The sequence below is a fragment of the Penaeus monodon genome, chromosome 2 (assembly GCF_015228065.2).
Source record: "Penaeus monodon isolate SGIC_2016 chromosome 2, NSTDA_Pmon_1, whole genome shotgun sequence".
NCBI classification, from domain to species: Eukaryota; Metazoa; Arthropoda; class Malacostraca; order Decapoda; family Penaeidae; genus Penaeus; species Penaeus monodon.
In genome coordinates, this window is record NC_051387.1 from 8,256,115 (window position 1) to 8,276,114 (window position 20,000).

General features: G+C 35.9%; 2 protein-coding genes across 2 annotated transcripts in view; both read left to right on the top strand.

Moving 5' to 3' along the window:
- LOC119580824 (THO complex subunit 3-like) overlaps positions 1-10,694 on the top strand; it is a 12,757-nt gene extending 2,063 nt beyond the window's left edge. The window contains exons 2-6 of the mRNA XM_037928967.1: positions 1,595-1,751; positions 2,648-2,861; positions 5,113-5,274; positions 7,902-8,055; positions 10,310-10,694. Coding sequence (XP_037784895.1) covers positions 1,595-1,751; positions 2,648-2,861; positions 5,113-5,274; positions 7,902-8,055; positions 10,310-10,420 — 798 coding nt within the window. The 3' untranslated portion in view covers positions 10,421-10,694. The remainder of the gene's footprint in view (positions 1-1,594; positions 1,752-2,647; positions 2,862-5,112; positions 5,275-7,901; positions 8,056-10,309) is intronic.
- Positions 10,695-13,607: 2,913 nt separating this feature from the next.
- The window catches only part of LOC119580828, a 75,435-nt gene continuing 69,042 nt past the window's right edge, over positions 13,608-20,000 (top strand). Inside the window, exon 1 of the mRNA XM_037928980.1 lies at positions 13,608-14,010. The gene's annotated coding sequence lies outside the window, so the exon portion shown is untranslated. The remainder of the gene's footprint in view (positions 14,011-20,000) is intronic.

Genomic DNA, 20,000 nt, shown 5'->3' on the forward strand with positions numbered 1-20,000 from the left:
TGTATGTACATGCCATGGTGGATGTATGGAGAAGCCATGAGTTATTTTTTGTTGCAATCATGGCAAAATAATATTTTTCTGCCAGTGAAAGTGTGATTAAGTCATTTTTTAACACTTTCTCATTTTTACTATGCAAAAAAAATGGATGATTTCAACTCCATGATGCCGCACACTGATTATTTTATTCAGACTATAGACCGAATAATTATCAACTATATAACAACAAAAATAACCTTCAGTCTCGATTTATCAGGAAGTTTGGCAAGTAGAGACTTTATAAAATAATGAAAACTGAAAATACAACATTTCTTCGTAGTATTACGAAGAAACGGCATGGGATGCTGGTATTTGGCACGAGTGGTCGCGCATGCTAGGGTAACGATATAAGCCCCTGGCAGCGGGGCCCAGGCCACTATGAATACTACGCGTCGGGAAAGGGTTAATGAAAACTAGAGGATAATGGGAATTCATCAGTACCAGCATTGTAGTCCTTGTTGACTGTATTCTATTCTTTAGCTTGTTCTTCTAGAAAACTGGAAACATCATTATTATCAAGGCTTTGCAAAACAAATGAACCCAAACATAGAGTACAGTGGGCTTTAAATACCGATATATCCTTTTTTTATATAAGATTTGATAAGATTCAATAAATAAGCTATAGGCCGATATTGAGAGGAGGCAAAAAGCTTGGAACAGCCACTAAATGCATGACAAAGTTGATAATCTCTACTCATCACCAACCAGCAGATGTCACTTAATGCTTACAAAACCATTCATTTGAAAATATGGAATACTTAAATTAACATCATCAGAAAAGTTTATAATTTGCCATTAGCAGTTAATCACTTTATTCGTCTACTCCTTAAAAGTCCACGTACATGCAGGCCATTGTTTGCTGGCTAATAAAAATATACAGTATATGTGACCCACCATGTTGACAGCATGAATTTGTATACTAATGTCATGTTTTTCATACTTTTGATTGAATTTGACTTGTCTCCCACATGCATGGATGTGCCTCATAGAGTTATGTAGACTCAAACCAAAATCCTTGTCCACCTAAATGTCAGGCTGTCAGATATTGTCAACACGGCTATAAATGAGATTTGGCCAAGCAAGGGGTGGACTGCATCTGAAAATACCCACACACCTACAGGTGGCAGGCTGCATTGAACATAATTTTGAAGCACCAACTCATTTTCACCAGACTGCTGCAACAGATTATAAAATATACGCCACTAATGGCCATGACTCTTTTCATTGATGAAATGAGCCAGGCCTACGTGCACATGACTGGTTTTAGAGAGCTTTTTTGGAGCTTATCTGATTTTCTACCACAAATGCTGCCCTTCCTAAATTCCTTGCTGATCTTGGTTGAGGATTAGCAGCTTGATTGTAACAAAAATAAGCCTATTTGGCTGTTTTTTTACTTCTCTTGCTTTTTTTTTGTGTGTGTGTATTGACTACCAAGGTTTTTAAAACTAATGCTGCATTCCACCTCCTTTATTTGTAATTTACTATTAATTGATCATTTATTATACGTATGTTTGTTGATTATTTTTTCACTGGAGACTAACGTACATTTTTTCCTCAGAGGAAAGACTACACATACAAGGGCCATGGTGACAGTGTGGACCAGCTGTGTTGGCACCCCACACACTCAGAGCAGCTCACCTCGGCCAGTGGTGACAAGACAGTCAGAATATGGGACACAAGGACACACAAATGCTCTGCCACTATAAATACAAAAGGTTTGGGGTGTTCTGTTTCTCTTCTTCTTTTTCTTGCCAAATCTCATTTATTTCTCTTTTTTTTTTCATTAACCTTTTAATTCTTTAACTAGGGATAAGTTGCTGAATAATAATGAAATATTTTGTTAGCACAAGTCTGAATGAGTAGTGTATTGAATTTTTTCGCAGTTTGAAATTGTCTTGGCTTTAAAGTATTTCCTTTTATATCAGTAGATAGATTTTTCCTTTTTTCTTTCTATATTTATTTTTTGAAGTTACAATTATGAAATTAAGGATAAAGTCTCATATATTAGGGATCTATGTAGATATTGGTATTTGTTTAATTCATTCTCCTAGCAAAAATAATTTAGACATGAAATCCTAATAATGTTTACCCAACAGTAACCAAAATTTTAATTGTATTCACAGTCTTAATTTCTTGCTTTCAGTGATAAATGATTTATGTGGTTGTGAGTATAACATTTATGGTGATTCCCTGTTCATATCTGGATATTTTTCCCACAAATTAGGGCACAATATTTGGAGTTTATATATACACACAGTAGGTTTATATTCAAAAGTACAGATTTTTGGACAGGACGATTTACTGAGATTTTGACAAAACATATGAAAAGAAAAGACATTTTTCTGTTTTGATTTTTTTGATCTGCTTTCGTTCACTGTGTGTAATGTAGATGACTAGTAGTGAACTGTTAATATTGTTCCGTTGTCCAAATGCATTTTAGAATGTATATATGGCTGAACTAAGAACAGCTTTTATATGTTATGTGATGTAATGAATATTTTTATTTTTTCAGCAGATATCAGAAACAGAAAATATAAAATTGTACACTAGAGGTTTTTTTTGTTTTGTTTTTTATGTATTTATTTATTTGACAGTTGGATTAATCTTCCAGGTGAGAACATCAACATCACATGGTCGCCAGATGGTCAGACGATTGCTGTCGGAAACAAGGAGGACCTGGTGTCGTTCATAGATGTCCGGAGCCAAAAGATCCGCCACGAGCAGCAGTTCAAATTCGAGGTCAATGAGCTGTCATGGAACAATGCAAATGACCTCTTCTACCTCACCAATGCTCAAAGTGGCCAAGGATATATTCATATATACAAGTGAGTAGAACTGCTGTTGGATGTGACCAACTGTGTACTAGTGCATTTTGATTTCCGTTAGCTGTTTCAGAAATTTTAGATTACAAGAGTTTATCTTGTGCAGGCCAATGTTTTTCTCCCCTTCAGTAGATGTTTTCAAGTGAATTTTGCATATAATAGCCATTATAGTGGTGGTGCTGTTTTTTTATTCATTTATAGTGTTGATTAGGTATTTATTAACGTTATTTTAGATTAATGTAAGAGAAAAAGAGTTTTGTAACTTTTACTTTTTTCAAGAACAGTATGATTATCACATATATGTATAGGGTATTCTACATGAATACAGTGTAGAAAAAACAAAAACAAAGAAAACATTGTATTATATTCAAGGAGCAAGGCAACTTGCATTATGGCCAAAGCTTTGATTAACTCCAGCCATAGTTTGACCTTTGGTGAGACGGGATGAAAGTGTCTGTCTGTGTAAATGTATGCACACGCATATGTATGTGTGTCTTTAGTACTTAGCAATTTTTCAAATACATCGAAGTTGAACTTGGGTTTCTGCCATTGCTTTCTTCCTACACTGAGTCCATGTTTCTTATTAAAGAGCCGTTTCCTTATTCCTGTGGCACAAATGCCTCATTCTCAGTATCCTTACTGGAGGATAGAGGAAAGAAACAAGGCCATGATTGAAGTAAGAGGGCATGAAGAGCTGCTAGGTGGTGTGTAGTGTGTTGGCAGTGGTAGGCTTGTGGGAAGCACCTCAGCATCACTGGGTTAAAGGAAAATTATTCAGTGCTCTTTTCAGGCAAATAGATTTTCCTAAATTCATGTATTTTTATTGTGTTAGTGAAATCTTTGTGTGATTATGTATGTGTGTGTGCGCCTGTGTGTGCATGCTGTTTAGGATAATAGTACCTAGCTAGTCTTATTGATATGGAACTTGCATAGGTGAAATATAACCATTTTTAAAGCTACCTCAATGGCTTTTCAAGAAAGAGAAGGGAGAACTATAGGCTTATGAAGGGATATCCATTAGGAGCCTAGATGATTTGCTTTAAGGGATAGTGAGACAAAAAGAAGCACTGACAGGGATTGTGGTTGCATTCTTGTTTTTCCTCACTCTCTTCTTTTCACTTATAGATTAACCCTTTATCGCCGGTCTGAATAATTCACTGAGAGTAGTTAAAATCCAGTGATATCTGGCAACGGCCCGACAGTGGGCGCGGGAGTCTGCTGCGAGAAGCCGAACGTCCCGTTCCACTTGCTCTGGCGCGTCGCCGCACGTACACGCTTACCCTGCCGAGAGACCCGTTTTCTATCACGTGTATACACGTGACCCAGCGAGAACGGGTTAATAACACCCAACAGGTTATGTCTGTCATTGATATTGATCTATGAAAGAATTCATGCAGAATATAGGGTTTATGAAGCCAGATAGTAAGTAAGAGTTATCCTATAGATATATTTGTTTGATTTAAATGCATGATGAGCCCAGTAATGACAGGTAAAATTATTGGTAGAGCCTGGTGATATCATGCATTAGTGGATGGTGTTCAGTGCCTAGGTGAATGTCCAGCTTATGTAGTCAGATGTGCAAGACCTCATTTTGTTGATTTGTTGATTTGAATTCATTACTCTGTGTCTGTTAATATTTGTCATAACATGATTCTTGTTGCTCAGAACTTGATATTGCAGTGCCACACCATTTTTCTGATTTATTCATTTTTCTAAAATCCTAAAATAATTAAAATAAGGTACAATTGTTTATTGTTTAACTCATGGCATAAGTAGCCCAGAATAGGGCCCTTGTAAGCCATCATGGTGGATGTAGGTAATTGTTCCAGTATCACTAGTTTTCAAGTTGTAGGCTTCAAAGTTGTCCTAAACCCTTGCTTTTTATATAAGATAATCAACCTGTCCATAATCAATACAAGGGGAAAAAATATCCTGACCTTTTAATTTTTATCTCATTCAAGCAATTTGAAATTGACAGTATTACAGTAGCCAGTATACTCATATTATTTCCTGATTCCATGGGATTAGAATTGTTAAGAAGGAATATTTATCATATACATAATATCAGTTATGGTAGATAAATAGTTTATAAAGTTTGAAAAGTTGACTATGATGTAACATTTGAATTATTAGTCTATTAGTATTTTGAAAAAGTAATAAAACCCTTTTATCATATATTACATTTTGATGTTTTTGGATTATCTAAAAGATTTTCTACTCTTAGTAAGCATGTCATTATTCCTGTTCCTTACAGTTACCCGGAGATGGAACTGGTGCATTCCATCCATGCCCATCCAGGCAACTGCATCTGTATTAAGTTTGAACCCCAAGGTAGATACTTTGCCACAGGGTCTGCTGATGCCCTTGTTTCTATATGGGACGCTCAGGAACTCTACTGCAAGAGGACATTACCCAGGTACGAAGGAGCTCTTGCTAAAGATATACTTCTGGTGGTACAGGAATTTTTGAAGAATGATAGTAAATATGCATATTGTGAGGGACGAATGCATTAGGCTGCATCCTCACTTGCAGTGAAATTGCAAGTGAGTATCTATGTGCAAGTGGGCACAAGCAAAAGGATTATGGCATTGTAGCCTATAAATGTGGTAATGAATGAGTATATCCCAGCATGAGAAGAGCTGACAGTTAGCTTTCTTCTTTTAGACCTTTTGGCACAAGCATTTGCTCAGGGACCATACATAAAATGATTAGCTAAAATCTAGCTCTCTCACTTTACTCATAAAATGGTCATTCAACAAAACAGTTCCCACCCACTCATGCTTGCCTGCACTTGCTCACTGCCAGTATGGGTGCAACATTATTATGGGTTTGTATGAGCTGAAACAGGTAAGGAGCTATTGTTACACTTTTGTTACAGTATTTTGTTTTTACAAAGAAACAGAAATAACAATTTTGAGTAAGAACAATATCATTACACTTTAGTTACAGCATTTTGTCTTAACAAAAAAAACAGAAATAGCGATTTTGAGTAAGAACAATATCATAAAGCAGGATTTTATTTATTTATTTTTTTTTTATGTAGCAAATAGGAGTGTATGCATACCATTGTATTTGCAAAGAAATTTGATTTTAAATTTAGTAATATTTTTAAAAATCTGAAATTTCATTATTATGGGTGAGAAGCAATATGATATAGTCCATGATAAGTAAAAGTATTATTTTGCCTTCTGTCTTTCAAATATTCATGAACCAGAATAAATGCAGAAATAAGTAAAGACACTGAAACTTGTAGTGTTTAAAAGCATATTAAGGTAAAGGTATTGGTAACTCTTATGAGTAGTAAACTCAGGTAAAGTATTTACTAATTTTTTGTGAAGAAAAATTATGAGATGAGTATGCTCTTGTTGACTGTATGTTGGTTTTTGAAAACAGCATCATCAACATAATGCACTAAATATTACTTTTTTATTGTAAGAAAGTCCGCCTTTGGTATTTCCAAGATGTTCTTTTTTCATGTTAAATGTAAGTTAGCTATAACAAGTATGAAGCAGATTTTACATATCATTTTCAGTGAACTTCCCCCTAAGGCACAGCAGTTCCATTTATAAAATGACCCCTTTATAGTAGACCTAACTTATATAGTAGAATGAACTTTAATTAATTGAATATGAAATTCAAGACATGCATTATTATGGATCATGGTTCCCTTCTTTTTATATAGGCTAAGTTGTTGATAGGAAGGATATCTTGCGTAAAGTGGCCCTCAGCCTTTTAATGTGTAATGCCCTTACAGCTTCTGTAAAGACTATTCATAACCTACTGGTGGCATTCTTTTTTATCAGTTTTGTTTATGCAGGGAGTTGGTTAATATGCTTAGCCAATATTACCTGTTTAAATCATTACTTGGTTTCTTATGAAAGAGTTAGTTTTATTGCTGTTGTCATTATTAACAACAGTAACAGTACTGATGAAAATTAAAACTTTTCCCTGAAACTTCAGATGAGATTAAGGGTCAGACTCCTTGGTGTCTGAGCACTTGAAGAACCATCTGTGTAAAAAAATAAACAAAGGAAAGAAAGCCAAACCATAGTGGACAATTCATGTATGCATGTACTTCTGGCATCAGTGGGTTAAACTGATATATGAGCAAAATATAATCTGTGAACCATATTTCATTTATTGTATACAAATACCAGTAAATTCCAGTTATTAAAACAATGGGATAAATTCTATTTGTTATAAAATAAGTCACATCTTTTGTAACTGATTTGATAGAAGTCATTATTATTTTGTAGGTCTTGTTAATAGTAGTATGATGAGTGAATATGTATCTAACAGAGGAAATTTCTTCATCTTGAGTTGTGTATTTTTCTTTTTGTTTTGATGTATAAATTGACTCTCTTGGTCATGAGATGTTATTAGTAAGACCTAGGCATTGTCAGTCTTTGAGAACAACATTAAAAAGAATTAAATGTTTTGTGGAATGTAAGTGAAGATAATATATATATATATATATATATATATATATATATATATATATATATATATATATATATATATATATATATATATATATAATATATATATATATATATATATATATATATATATATATATAATATATATATATATAAATATATATATAATATATTTAATATATATATAATTATATATATATATTAATTATATATATATATATATATATATATATTAATATATTATATTATATATATATTATTTTTTTTTTTTTTTTTTTTTTTTTTTTTTTTTCTCTCTCTCTTTCTTTTCTTTTTTTTTTTCTTTTCTTTTTTTTTCTTTTTTTTTCTTTTTCTTTTCTTTCTTTTTTCTTTCTCTTTTCCCTCCCTCCCTCCCTCCCTCATTCTGACTTTTGGTAGATTGATATTGATTTTTTCTGAAACAGTGTGCAGCAGTGAGAATTTTCACTTTATGGTACTATAAGTAGTGTTGTTTAATACAAGGGAAAGGGTTTATATATTGTTTACTGTATATTGCAAAAAGAATTGGTTGTGCAATAAATATAGCAAGTATGTTCACCACTATACTGATTTACTTTTCTTCCAGATTGGAGTGGCCTGTTCGCACTTTGAGCTTTTCCTACGATGGCCAGCTTTTAGCATCAGGAAGCGAGGACCAGACCATAGACATAGCTCATGTTGACACAGGGGAGAGGGTTGCACATATCAGTGTGGCTTATCCAACCTTTACCTTAGCTTGGGTAAGTGGCTGAGGGAAATTTAGAATATGATAGTTGACTTTGATAATATTTTATTGACCGAGGAGTATGTGAAGTGCTTCTCAAGGCTATGGTTTGCTGACCCAAGTCACCAGAGGATATTGAGTTGAATTATATATATCATTATATAAGAATATATGTTTAAAAGAAAGCAACAATAATCAACTTTTTAAGTTATGAATAAGCATTTCAATCTACGGGAAAATATGATATTGCAGGGTTAATTTGAAGTAGAAAACAATTTATATGTAAATGATTCAAATCAGTAAATGACAGTCAGAAATACTGTAGAACCAGCAATGTTTGGAAAAAGTGTTCAGTCACCTGTGCTTAACTAACGATAAGAAATGTGTAAGCCTCTTGCTACTATCTAATCTGTAGATGGTCTGCTTAGGTAGGAGGTAGTAACAAGGCACTCGTATGATGTAAATAGGCGTTATCAGTTGGTTACATTTTTTATCATTTTCTATTTATGCTTTATGCATGATTTTTTCTTATTATTTTTGTTCTTCTTTCTCTCCTTGTCATTTGTTTATAGTATTTTTTCTTTTGTTATTCTTTTCCCTCCTCTCTATGTAACCTTTCTTTCTCCTGCTCTCTTGTTCCTACCTACTCTCTTTTCTCCTCTCCTTGTCCTTCCTTGTCTTCTCTACGTCCATTGTACCTCTCCTTCCTTTCTTTATAGATTTTCTTTTTTCTTTTCTTATTCTCTACTGTCTGTCTTCTTCCTGTCCTCTCCTCTTTCTCCTCCTCCTCTCTTTTCCTACACTAAGCTCCTCTCCTTTTTCCTCATCCTACCCTCCTGTCTCTTCCATCCCCTCTACTTTTCCCTCTCCTTTTCCTCCTCCTCCTCTTCCTTTTTTTTTCTCTTCTTTTTCTCTCTTCTTCTTCATTCTCTTGTTCATGTGCTTCTTTTCTCTCCTCTTATATATACTCTATTCTATTTTTTCCTACTCATCTATTTTTTTCTTCTGATCTATCTCCCTCTCTCTCTTGTTTTCTCTCTCCTTTTCCCCTTTCTTCTCTTATTTCTTCCATTTTCTCCTCTTCTTATTTCCTTCTCCACTCTTTTCCTCCTCCTCTCTTCTTCTTTTCTCTTCTTCTTCTTCTTTTCTTCTCTTCTTCTTCTTCTCCTTTTCTTCTCTTCTTTTCTTCTTCTTCTTATCTCTTCATCCTATCTATCTCATTCATCTTTCCTTTCCTTCTCACTTATCTTTTCCTCTTATTTTCCCTCCTCCTCCTCTCTGTCTCCTCCTCTTTCTTCTTCTTCTCCTCTTCTCTCTCTCTCTCTCTCTCTTCTCCTCTCCTTCTTCTTCTCCTCCCCTCCACTCCTTCTCCTCCTCCTCTCGTCTCCCTCCCTCACTCCTCCTCCTCCTCACTACACCCACTCCTCTCCTCCTCCTCCCTTCCCTCCTACCTCTCCTTTCCTCCCTACTCTACCTACTCCTTCTCTCTCCTCCTTCACTCCCTCTATCCTCTCCTCCTTCCTTCCTCCTCCTCCTCTCTCCTCCTTCTCCTTCTTCTTTCTCTTTCTCTCCTCTTCCTTTTTTCTGTCTTTCTTTTCTTTTGTTCATTTTCTTCTTTCTTTTTCCTCTCTTATGTAACCTCCTCTTTCTCCTGCCTCTCTTGTTCCTACACTATACTCTCTTTCCCTCCTCATCCTTTTCCTCCTTCTCTTCCTCCCTACTTCCCAGTTTGTATCCTCTCCCCTTCCTTTATTTATAGATTCTTTCTTCTTATTCTTCTTCCTTCATTCTCTACTGTTCATGTGCTCTCTTCCTCTCCTCTTCTCCTCTTCTTCCTCTCCTCCTCTCTTCTTCCATCTGATCTAGCTCCCTCCCCTCCTCCTCTTTCTCCTCCTCCCCTCCTCCTCCTCTCTCCTTCCACTCCCCTCCTCCTTTTTCCTCCCTCCTCCCACTCCTTCCTCCTCCTCCTCTTCTTCCTCGTCCTCCTCTTCCTTCTCTCTCTCCTCTTCTTCCTTCTTCCTTCCTTTCTCTCTCTTCTTCTCCTCCTCTCTCCTCTCCTCCTTTCTCCTCCTCCTCCTCTCTCTCCTCCTCCTCCTCCTCCTCCTCCTCCTCCTCCTCCTCCTCCTCCTCCTCCTCCTCCTCCTCCTCCACCTCCTCCTAATTCTTTCCCTACCCTCCCCTCCCCTACCCTACCTTTTCCCTCTACCTTCCCCACTCCCCTCTTCTTACCCAGGATATGTAATAGTGTGAGAACTTGTTTTTCCTTTCAGCATCCCCGACTCTTTCTTCTGGCTTATGCCTGTGATGACAAGGATGACCGTGAGCGAGACCGAGATGCAGGAACGGTGAAGCTTTGGGGTCTGTCAGGGGAACGTAGCTGATTTCTGGTCCTACTTTTGGGTTTCGATGAATGTGATTTTTATTTTTTATTTTCTAAGTTTGAGGAAGTGTGGTACAGAGAGTACAAAAAGAAAAAGGGAGATACCATATTGATAGCTTACACACTGGTCTTTTCTAAACAGACGTAGTGACATGGTCAATTTTGTTCAGTAAAAGTTAAGCATAATACTCTATTGCTATATTATGTTGTCATTGAGTATCTGCAATATATTTGTATCTTTTGATACATGGACACAAATAAAGTCTTTTTAAATATCAATTGTTTATGTTCCCCAGAAATAACTCGGTGTTTTCTTTATCATTTTTTAGACATTCTCATATGAAACATGCAACGTTCTTATTTATTAGTGATTTTATAGGGAATTATGTAGGTTCAGTTGCCTTTATAGAAATTCCAAGTCATTTATTGCTGTTGTTTCATATTACTCTTGATTTAATGTAGTTTGCTTGCGCTTTTATCAAAGGAATCATACTTTGGATTACATATTATTATTGTTAATATATTTATTATTGTTGTTGTTGTTATTATTGTTATTATTATGATTATTATTATAATTTTTGTTTTTATTTTTATTATTATTATTATTATTATTATTATGATTATTATTATTATTATTATTATTATTATTATTATCATTATTATTATTTTTTTATTATTATTATTATTATTATTATTATTATTATTATTATTATTATTATAATTATAATTATTATTATTATTATCTAAATGTTATTTCATTTACTAGTTAAAATTCTTGATGAACCTTGAACATTTTTATCTTAAATAAATTAACTCTTAAACTTAAATTTTGAGGTAAGTCTGAGGTTGTATTGGTAAAGTTTAAAAGCTCTTGCTTTTTATGATAGACTTCAGTTATACATCTGAGTTTAGGACTAGCAATAAGGTAAGTAATATTATAATTTCCTAAACTCTCATAATAAGACAAGCAGCATGAGCACGGACAGTTAAATTAATAATTTTGTGTGTTACCCTTCAAGTAAATATGGTTAAGTTAATTTTATTAATGTGATGATCCCTTTCTTGCATCAGAAGTGTATTGTGATACTTTTTAATATTTGAAAATGTATAGGGGTTTCATTTGAGGGAAGGATAAGAGGAACTCCCTAATATTTCCAAGGGAGTCTCCTAATGAACTGAACATAATACTCTTTTTCAGTTTTGTCCAAAACTCTGTGCAGAATTATAGTGACATTATATTGCACATTATAATTATAAATATTTATAGCTCTATATGATTTTATTTTAGCTTTAATTGTATGTGCTGTGGCAGAAAATTATATTGTTAAAAAGAGCAGCAAAAACTGATTTGTAAGAAAGGCACCCCACAACAGACATACCATTTACTCTACCCATTAAACTAGTAAAATTTCTTAGGATGAGCTAATGGTAAACAGCCTGTACTTGGTCAAAGAAACCAGTTAAACTGCTATACTTTTGATAAGTACCACCTCATTGTACGCATTATGTTTTAAAATTGGTAAAGGGGCTACTTTGCAGTGTGTTGTTAAAGAGCTTATCATACACTTGGTTAAAATCAGGCTTATCCACTGATATGGTAAGTTAACCAACAAGATGAAGTGCATAATATTGGTCTTATTAAAGGATTTATTTGAATACCCATCCTATATGGCCTAAAAACCTCTGAAATTGATGAAGGTTAGCACTCCCAATAAGGATCTGGGGGGGGACCTAAGAGACATAGCCTGCCCCACACAAGGAAATGTGAAATGGCACCCAGTCCATAAAGCATATTAGAAATAAGATAAGGTCATGGAAAGGTCAGAGGAAATGTAGTCAACTGTAGTGAAGGAGTATCCAAGACACCATTGATGTATTTACCAAAACTTTTTTCAGTGTGTACAGTATGTGGGTAAACTCAAACATTATAGCCAAATCTATACCAACACCATGAAGGTGAGGATTTCTAAATCAAAATATTCTGTATTCTGCACGATATAAGTTATCTGCATTATCTTTCATTTTTTAAAAGCTTATTTGCAACCAGACTGACAAATGTCATACATTTATCCTCTTAAAATGAGGGAACAATTCACAGCTAACAATGATCGCATTAAAGAAAATTGCACAGCTTTATTTATACGTTCTAAACACGCGATGTAGCAGCGAGATCTACTGTATGTCTCAGGACTAAACGTATATGCTATGAAAATACGTTAATGGTTACATTACTCTTCATAGTGAATGGGGCGTAATATAGATCGCTAACATACGTGTATAGTCTACTTGAAAATACTACCAAGATGAAAAAGTCAGACCTCAAAACCATGGATTCGTTGCAGCTATATCCCCGCAACAGATTAGATAAACATAATTATAAAATTAATTACTATCAAGACTTGCGTAAGCCCTGAACTGTGATCAGTACTTCAAGCATTAGAGATATACCAAAGCGCCAATCAACAAGAGCTATGGCAATAAATTTAATGCCTGGTCAACAGTACTTCAACTCTTTTACAGTGAAAGTGCCACTTAACTTCACCAGTTTTCTTGAAAATGTGATTGGTCTGCAATTTTCATGACTAGCCACAGTGATTGGTTAATTCATAATATTTACGTAAAATATGGCGTGTGTATTACTCGGCAAGAAAACACCCATTAAAGCGGTGATTATGGGAGCTCAAACTTCAATCATATTCATTATGAATGAAAAGTTGTATTCAGTAACAAGTGTTCACTCTGCATCTGTCAATTCCCTTTTATAGATTTACAAGAAAAAAAATGCTCATAAACACTTCCCTAGCTTTAACTTAAAAAAACATTTTCACACTACCTAATTTGAAGGTGTTAACAATACGTTTTCTTTGCATCACGAAGATACCAAGGTAATTCTAATCATGTGGTTATCGCCTCTGCTAAATATAGATATTCAGCCTTTTTTCCTAATAGGAGTTATCGCCCATTACGTAACATGAACAAGGCAGCAGGGCAAGACGAGCCCAAGGAAGGGTCAATGACTTCGGAGAAAACAATCCCCAAATCAAAATGCTTTGTTGAAATGTTTTTTGTCATTAAATAAGACGAGTCTTTCGGGAGGAAATTGTATATAATAGTAGACGAATTTGTAACATTTTCTTACAAATGTTTGTCATGAAATTTAATTTCCTGAAAAACTTGGGGATGTTTGCTCAGGGAGAACAAAGCTTCAAGCCCCTACTTGTGAAAAATCGCCTATTTGCGACTGTTGATAACCCTATGGGAAGTTCTAGTAAAGTGCGTGCTGGTACGCGATATAGACATTTATCAGCAGACGATGCTGAGTCTATGACAACCAAAGATTATTGAGGTACGGTCAGTGATACCCGTGAACACCAAACGGCAACACCGATAGCAGGGGCGAGCGGGAAGGCCAAACGCGCATCAAACCTTCAACGAGACCGTGTGTTTTACGCTTTCATCAACACCCTCTTCTTTTCCCTGATTGATAGTCGTGGCGGAGGGAAAGAGGGGGGACTCATCTATCTACTTGGTTCCCCGTCTCGTCCCCGGAGGCTCGGGATAACCAAAAAAACTGCCCCAAGTTCTCATAAGGTAAGTGTAAGGCAAGTGGGTGTGATCATCATGCATCTTCACACCGACTAGGATCTTGTGGGCGTTGCTGCTCGTATCCGTTACAGGGTGAATTTTCACAGGGATAAGATGCCGCTGTAACCTTTTTTCCCCCAGCATTTTTTTCTTTTCTTTGTGGAAGAAAGGGGGTTGGGTCGGGTGGAGGGGGTGATGCCCGAGTTGTGACAGAAGGGTCTACGTGAGTGGGCATGAGTGTGGGACTAACATCCGGTGCTTATTTTTAGATATCACGTAAGGACATTTTTATTAGAGTGATGTGTTGGTGGGGCGAGTGCACAGACAGATGCATATACAGAGAGAGACAGACAGACATAGACACAACCAAAGTAGAATGGCAGATTGAAGAAAACGCAAGCAGACAGAGACAGAGAGACCGAGACAGAGACTGAGGTGTGTATCTTAGAGTGAATGAGAGAAGCAAAAGATCCCCGCAGGGAGGGAGGAACCGAGACGGAATATAAGGAAAACTAGGAAACTACGTGGTGACCAATGATGATAAGTTACAGATATTATATTAATCTTTAAAACGTAATGCCATAGGAGGCGATTGTATGAATGTGAAAAAGAAAAATGTTACGAAAACACAAGGGGAAATCACGCACACGTACACGTACACATCTATGTCTACATAAGGTCTAGTTACTTGCGAATTGTACGTAGCTTTGGGTGATAAGGCCCATGACGTCACTTGGAGGTGGCTGGGAACGGTATGTGTGTGTTTGGGGGGGGGTTAGGGAATGGTAATATGGGGGAAGGAGATGATGGAAAACGGTAGTCAACTTGAGCAAAACCTAGAGTGTTTTTAGACGTTGACTCTCTCTCTCTCCTCTCTCTCTCTCTCTCTTCTCTCTCTCTCTCTCTCTCTCTCTCTCTCTCTCTCTCTCTCTCTCTCTCTCTCTCCCCCTCCCTTTGTGTGTGTGTGTGTGTGTGTGTGTGTGTGTGTGTGTGTGTGTGTGTGTGTGTGTGTGTGTGTGTGTGTGTGTGTGTGTGTGTGTATACATTGACTAAATGTCAAATAATGTTTGAACAGTAAGTAACTGAATTATTAATTTATCAAGAGTAGCATACGTAAGGCCAAAGGACATCAATATAAGCAAATAACTACTATACCCACTAGAAAACTACAATTTGTACAAGTTTCTTGAAAATGTTGCAATTTCTTTGACCATAAATTAAACAGAAAGTACTTAGACTTATCAGGTAAAAGTGTAAAATGTCACTGATTTATCATTTTTTAGATATTTGTAATCATTATAAGAAATCACAAATTAGCATATGAGTTTTGACTCTCGATAATAAACTGGTTATGTAAAACTGACCATTAAATTAAGATTAATCTGACTATTTTGTATCGCTATTTTGCACGTACTGAAGATAAATCTTTTAATTTAATTACCTCTCCCTCTCTTCATCCCCATCTTTCTCTCCCTTCCCTTCCCTCTTTCCTCCACCTCTCCTCCTCCCTTCCACTTCTGACACGAAATGCACCCCAACGTAAGAACAGGAGATAAAAATATATGTCAGTCTTTTTTTTATGTACCTTATTTTACTCCATTGTTTGTATTTTATGGCCGTATTTTAGTGGCAGGTTACTGTGTTCACTTCTTATTTATTTCTTCGCGAGTCGGGAGGTTAAGCCGTGGTCATTACGGGGTGCGGGATGGCAAGGTTTCGGACACTGTTTGTTAAGGGAGAATTATCATTGAAAGTTATAATTAATGTGTAGTGATGTTTTAGTTTTTTGTTAGTATTGGTATTTTTTATTGCTGTTACTTTAAAAAAAATATATTTTTTTTTTATTATATTAGTTGTTATTGTAGTTGTTGCTATTAGTTATTTATATTAGTTATTATTATTATTATTATTACTGTTGTTGCTATTATCATCATCATTATCATTATCGTTTTAATCATTATTCTTTTTTTTCTTATTCCTTTTATTCTTATTATAATTTTCATCATCATTATCATCTTTATTATTATTATTATTATGATTATTATTATAATAATAATAATAATTATTATTATTATTATTATTATTTTGATTTATTGTTGTTGATGCTATTCCTATTGTTATGACATTTCTGTTGATGGCGTTGTTACATTTTTTCTTCTTTTTTTGTTAAAGTACTTTTTTAAAGGGAATGTCATTATTTTTATTATTGTTTTTCTTCCTTTTCATTACCGGTGCGTGTGCGCGTTATTAACATTATTGGTTTGTTGATGTTATTGTTATTTTAAACACATAGTTGTTGATTCTGTTGTGTTTGTTGTCGTTGTTTGTTATGGCAATAATATTGTTGTTCAACTTCTTTTTTGTGCGTGTGTATGGGCGTGTGTTGTGTGTATTTGCGTGTATGGGCGCGCGCGCGCGCGCGCGTGTGTGTGTGGTGTGTGTGTGTGTGTGGTGTGTGTTTGTGTGTGTGTGGTGTGTGTGTGTGTGTGTATGGTGTGTGTGTGTGTGTGTGTGTGTGTGTGTGTGTGTGTGTGTGTGTGTGTGTGTGTGTGTGTGTGTTGTGTGTGTGTGTGTGTGTGTGTGTGTGTGTGTGTGTGTGTGTGTGTGTGTGTGTGTGTGTGTGGGTGTGGGTGGGTGTGGGTTGGTGTGTGTGTGTGAGAGAGAGAGAGTGTTTTGTTTGTTTGTGTATGTATCTGTACCCGAGCTCTTATGTCTTTATGTAATGTGAGTGTCTCTGTGTGTGCCTGTGTGTATCTGTGTCAGTGTGTGCGCCGCGTGTTTTCCTGAAACGGAGAACTCATGAATGGATGAGTAAGTTTATAAAAACGTGACTTTCCTGGTGATTGCATGACTGTGCGAATGGTTTCACGTTTTTGCATGCGTGTGTGTGTTTACATAACAGTATTATATATAGCACGTTACCCCATTATATATTGTAAATCAGTTTAAAAAGTCCAACCATTAGTTCGATGGTACAGGAAGAGATGGGGATATTGTTGCCAGACGCGGCTGTTCACAACAAAGCAGCGAAGTTAAAATTAATCAACGAAATTTGCATAAATTTACTGTAATCACACGCTTGGTAGAGTTTGTATGTTAAATTTAACCGAAAGCTTTATTTGCCTTTTTATTTTGAATTGTAAAATTGCTATTTTGAGAGAGGTATTTGTTGAGAAATGGGAAGTATTAGAAGTGGCTGCCACTTGTTGATGAGGGGAACTTGTGGGAAGATTTTGTCTTGTAGGCCTAGAGACAAAAGCGAGATATTATGGCATTTTGTCTTCTAATACTATACCTTTCTCGTGGTCATGTCAAGTTTTAGTGGCCGTTTCGACTTGTAATAACATTTCGTTTATATTTCGTATTGTAACGCATGGTTCGTGCAGATTTCGTATTACAACTCAAGTTTCGGATATGTTTCGTATTATAATTTAAGATTCGGGCATATATACGTATTGTAATTCATGACTCGGGAATATTACGTATTTTGAGTCAAGATTCGTGTATACTTCACCATGCAATTCGTTTGCTATCGAGCTTTTAATGAAAGAATTTACATGTGCGAACGAACTTGCGTAGGTAAGAGCAATAATTTTTTATTACGTGCATTATTGCCCATCCAAACATGTATCCAAATCATAAAGAAGGATTTCGTAACAAGCGAAAGCGAGGATAAAAACACTTCACATATTGGCTTATTAACTTAATAGATTTAGACAATTTCTCAAGGCATGGAATATAGTACTCTAGTTCTCTGGAACAATTTCTTTCTCTCTGCATTTAAAACTAAACGGAGATACTCATTAGTAAACAAAGATTAGATGTTTTAGAAGTGATGGTTCAGCATTATGTCAGTTTTGGATATGTAAGTATTGTGTTAAATATTTAAGTATTGTGTTAGTACTTATTTGCATTTTTAAGTATTTAAATCACTCATTGTCATAAAGCTTAAACAGCGGATACTATAACCTGCATACAAACAAATAAATATAACATAATCAAAATCAACAGATATACGTCATTGAAAACAAATATATCGCTGTACGCGAAAGGTATAAAAAAAGAGAGAGAAAATTCTCAGGTATAACGGATCGTGAACTACATGACAAACGATTCGGTGCGAGGCTATGTTCAGAGTGTCATGAGTGCCATGACATGACGGGGTCCAGTAGTGGCAATCCTCGGCTTGGTGCAGAGACTTAATTAATTTTTTGTTGTTTGTTGTTGTTGTTGTTAATTGTTGTTGGTTCTCTGACATTTTTTTTCGTTTTTGGTTGTTTTTGATGTCGTTTTGCTTTAATTTCCTTTGTGTGTGTGTGTGTGTGTGTGTGTGTGTGTGTGTGTGTGTGTGTGTGTGTGTGTGTGTGTGTGTGTGTGTGTGTGAGAGAGTGTGTATTTTCTTTGCCTTCCCTTTTTACGTGTGTTTAGTTGATCTTTCATTTGGTATTTTATTTAACCATTTGCTTCATATTTTGAAAATCATATTTGGATTCTTCGTATGCTTTATGTATTTGTTTGCCATTCTAGGTATTATTTGCACCGCAGACAGGACCTTGGGTATCGTAATAACTAATAAAATGGCGATTTGCAATTGTATATCTAACACGTAAACTTATACAGTTATACAGTTCATGTAAAGTGTTAATCTTTCGAGCTTACTTTATTTGACTTTTTTCCACATCAACTGTAAAGGATTTTTCACAGCTTTTCTAATTTACGTAACTAAAAAAAAAAAAAAAAAAAAAAAACGTGCACAAAGAACAGAAACAGTGATAAATTAACTGGCTGTTCCTCAGTGTTTCGCTCGCTTTCGTGTTGCGAGATCATTCTATCAAGGCAAAGAGTCTAATTTGACTCCATCCCCTCCCTCTCTTTGCCCCCGTTCCCCCTCTCTCATTTCCCCCCTCCCTCTTCCTTTCCCCTCCCTCCTTCCTGTCCCCCCTCCTCCCTTCCCCCTCCTTCCTCCCTCCCTCTACCTCCTTCTCTCCTTCCTTTCCCCTCCCTCCTTCCTCCCCCTCCCTCTCCTTCCCCCTTCCTCCTTTTCTCCCCCTCCCTCTCCACCCCCACTCCCTCCTGACGAGAGAGAGAGAGAGGGAAAAAATGAAAATGTAAAAATGAAACGAAAAATCTTTGATGTTCTTCACCTTTTGTGTTCGCGAAGCCTTTGGCAGCGACCTGTGTATGTTACAGGTGGAACACGAAGCAGGACGGCCGAGTATGTGTTCGTGTGTTTGCGTGGGCTGTGTGCTTGCGCGCGCGCTTGTGTGTGTGTGTGTGTGTGTTCGTTCGCTGCTTGTTTACATTTGTGTGAGCGTTCATAGTTTTTTGTTTTTTTTTTCGTGCGTGCGTGTGTATGTGTGCGTGCGCGTGTGCGTATGTGTGTGTCTACGTTTGTGTGTGTGTCTGTATCCCATCTCTGACCAGCCGAGGGACGACTCTTCTCGGTCAGTAATCAATCAATGCTCCCGTGTATACTTGCCTCTCGACGTCTGTTCCTTTGCATGTTTTTTTTTCTTATGACTAAAAACGTCTTTCTTTTCCGTTTGTTTTGCTTTGTCACGGCTGTTCTCTCCCTTCCCTTGTTCCAGGCTGTATATTGCCTTGTGCTGTCTTTGTTTGCGAGCTTCGCTGGTTTTCACTTTTCATTTTTTTTTTTGTATTTCTTTTGTTTGTTTGTTCATTTGCTTGTGTTATTTTTTTGTATTTATTTTCTTCACTTTTTAAGGTATTTATATTTTCACTTCTTTTTTTTTTTTTTTTTTTTTTATTTATTTGTTTTAGTTTTTCTTTTTTTTTTTGTATTAGTTTTTTTTTTTTCACTTTTTCGCTTTTCATCAACAGGATCCATTGTATTTCCGGCCGTTTCAAAATTCCCATTCATATTCTTTTTTCTTCCCCGTTTCCTCTTCAGATTGGAGAGAAGAGAGGGCAAAAGAGGAGGAAGAAGAATAAGAAATAAAATAAAAGAGGAAGAGAAAGCAATAGATGAGAAGGAA